The sequence below is a fragment of the Etheostoma cragini genome, chromosome 9, assembly GCF_013103735.1.
Source record: "Etheostoma cragini isolate CJK2018 chromosome 9, CSU_Ecrag_1.0, whole genome shotgun sequence".
NCBI classification, from domain to species: domain Eukaryota; kingdom Metazoa; phylum Chordata; class Actinopteri; order Perciformes; family Percidae; genus Etheostoma; species Etheostoma cragini.
The window spans coordinates 80729-83615 of NC_048415.1; the positions used below are offsets into that span (position 1 = coordinate 80729).

The following is a 2887-nucleotide window of genomic DNA, read 5'->3' on the forward strand; positions in this document are numbered from 1 at the left end:
GCTCTTCTCCCTCCATCGCTGCTCTTTGAATTACGGCGGTAAACCCTGACAAAAAGCCCTGATGGCTTCTGGGACGGCTGGGTCGTGTAGTTTTTTTAATTGCGTTACATTGTAGGCGTATTAAAAGGAAAACTACAAAATGGTGCATTAACTTTTTTTTGCATTTAGGTGCATTTAGATGTTTTTGTCGTCTTTGCTATTGGTTGATTCCCGCTCCCGTCTGCTCCCGTTAACCATTTGTCCGTACCGTCCAAATCCCGTGATTAATAATAAATATGACTCCCATCCTGCAGGAATCCCGCGGGAATCCCGTGACCCGTGGGATTCCCGAAAAAATGTCAGCCTCTACTCCCTACCTGCATGAGTCTGGGTGTCCCCTCGCCGCTCGCCTTCTCCCGAATGGCGAGCCACTTGGCGCGGGTCACGGCGCTTTTTGGGGACACGGGCGGGGGCCCGGCCTCGGGGACCTGTGGCGGGCGGGGGGGGGCCACAGCTTTGGGCCCGCACGGGGGCGGAGTGGGGTTGCGAGCAGAGGCCAACCTCCCAGAATGCACGGCGGGATGGAAGACATCGTCTGCCCCCACGGAGCCATCCTCGCTGGCGTCTCGCTCCGCCTCGCCATGCACGGCGCGCATCTCCATCGACTTCTGCTTCCACTCCGACACCAGCTGCTGCGAGCGCAGCGGGTCCACGGGGCCCTGCACCGCCTTCAGACGCCGCTGCACTGGCTGCACCCGTGGGTCCTCCGGCGCCGGGCTGGACCCCAGCACCTGCCAACAGGAATAGTTTTATTATATTATATAAATATCTTTATTATTTACCTTTGGGTTGTCACCCAGGTCAAAAAGGGACTGAATTTGACATTTTTGTCCCTTTTCAGACTTTTTTTTCAGCATCATTTTTTCCTCCAGCATATCTACACCAGACTCCATGTAAATAATCACTACTTTTAGCGTGTATAGAGCAGCATATCTCCACCAGACTCCATGTAAATAATCACTACTTTTAGTGTGTATAGAGCAGCATATCTCCACCAGACTCCATGTAAATAATCACTACTTTTAGTGTGTATAGAGCAGCATATCTCCACCAGACTCCATGTAAATAATCACTACTTTTAGCATGTATAGTGCAGCATATCTCCACCAGATTCCATGTAAATAATCACTACTTTTAGCATGTATAGAGCAGCATATCTCCACCAGACTCCATGTAAATAATCACTACTTTTAGTGTGTATAGTGCAGCATATGTCCACCAGACTCCATGTAAATAATCACTACTTTTAGCATGTATAGAGCAGCATATCTCCACCAGACTCCATGTAAATAATCACTACTTTTAGCATGTATAGTGCAGCATATCTCCACCAGATTCCATGTAAATAATCACTACTTTTAGCGATTGCGAGCCTCACCCCGTTCCCGTTGGCGCCGGCTCGGGGCAGCGTGTTGCTGAAGGTCAGCATGGTCTCCTTCCCCATCGGGCTGCGAGGTGCGAGCAGCTCCACATCCACGCTGGCTCTCTTCAGGGTCTCCATGGAGCCCGTCTCCCTCTGCAGAGCTCCGCCCAGAGCCCCCCCCATGGGCCCCCCCAGGGCTTCAAGACGGTCCAGCAGCGGCGCCGGAGCAGCGCCGATCTCGTCGTTGCTCTCGGAGGCGGAGGCCGTGCCTTTGTTGTAGACGGACTCGTGTCCCCGCTCCGTCAGCGCCCGCAGAGCGTCCTCCTTCGGGGGCGGGGGGGGCCGCGGCGCAGTGATGTCATCAGAGGACCTGAAGTTACCGACAGCGTGAAACGCCTAAAGAAGAAGAACAATAATCAAGATGGCTCCTGTCTTCCATCCCCTGTCTCCTATCTCCTGTCCCCTGTCACCTGTTCCATATCTCTTGTCTCCTGTCTCTTGTCCCCTGTCTTTCCCTGTCTCCTGTCCCCTGTCCTCACCAGGTATGCGGCGATGAAGGCTCCAATGATGAAGCCTGCGTAGACGTCGATGGGATGGCTGCGGTGCTGCGTGATCTGCGTCAAGCCGCTCATCGCCGCGGCGATGGCAAAGACAAAGACCAGCAGCGGCTTCAGCAGCTTGGTGCTGTCGGAGATGCTCGAGTTAAAGTACATCTGGAACCAAGGTATGACATCACAGTTAAAGTACATCTGGAACCAAATTATGACATCACAGTTAAAGTACATCTGGAACCAAGTTATGACATCACAGTTAAAGTACATCTGGAACCGAGGTATGACATCACAGTTACAGTACATCTGGAACCAAGGTATGACATCACAGTTAAAGTACACCTGGAACCGAGGTATGACATCACAGTTAAAGTACATCTGGAACCGAGGTATGACATCACAGTTACAGTACATCTGGAACCAAGGTATGACATCACAGTTACAGTACATCTGGAACCAAGGTATGACATCACAGTTAAAGTACATCTGGAACCAAGTTATGACATCACAGTTAAAGTACATCTGGAACCGAGGTATGACATCACAGTTACAGTACATCTGGAACCGAGGTATGACATCACAGTTAAAGTACATCTGGAACCAAGTTATGACATCACAGTTAAAGTACATCTGGAACCAAGGTATGACATCACAGTTACAGTACATCTGGAACCGAGGTATGACATCACAGTTAAAGTACATCTGGATCCAAGGTATGACATCACAGTTAAAGTACATCTGGATCCAAGGTATGACATCACAGTTAAAGGAACAGATTGTTTGCACTTACAGAAACATAAACAGCAGCGAAGGCCGACAGAGTTGCATGCTGGGAAGGGAACGTTTTCCTGTGAGGATAGAAGAAGAGAGAAAACGGGTTAGAAGACCCGCCCCTTCCTGTGTGTAAGACCCACAGTGGAAGGCCCCCCCCCCC

General features: G+C 50.7%; 1 protein-coding gene across 1 annotated transcript in view; it reads right to left on the bottom strand.

Annotated features, from left to right (window-relative positions):
* Positions 1–338: 338 nt before the first annotated feature.
* LOC117950754 (phospholipid phosphatase-related protein type 3-like) overlaps positions 339–2887 on the bottom strand; it is a 3026-nt gene continuing 477 nt past the window's right edge. Inside the window, exons 2-5 of the mRNA XM_034882092.1 lie at positions 2744–2801; positions 1942–2115; positions 1418–1798; positions 339–770 (exon numbers count right to left, since the gene is read on the bottom strand). Of these exons, the coding sequence (XP_034737983.1) occupies positions 339–770; positions 1418–1798; positions 1942–2115; positions 2744–2801 (1045 nt within the window). The remainder of the gene's footprint in view (positions 771–1417; positions 1799–1941; positions 2116–2743; positions 2802–2887) is intronic.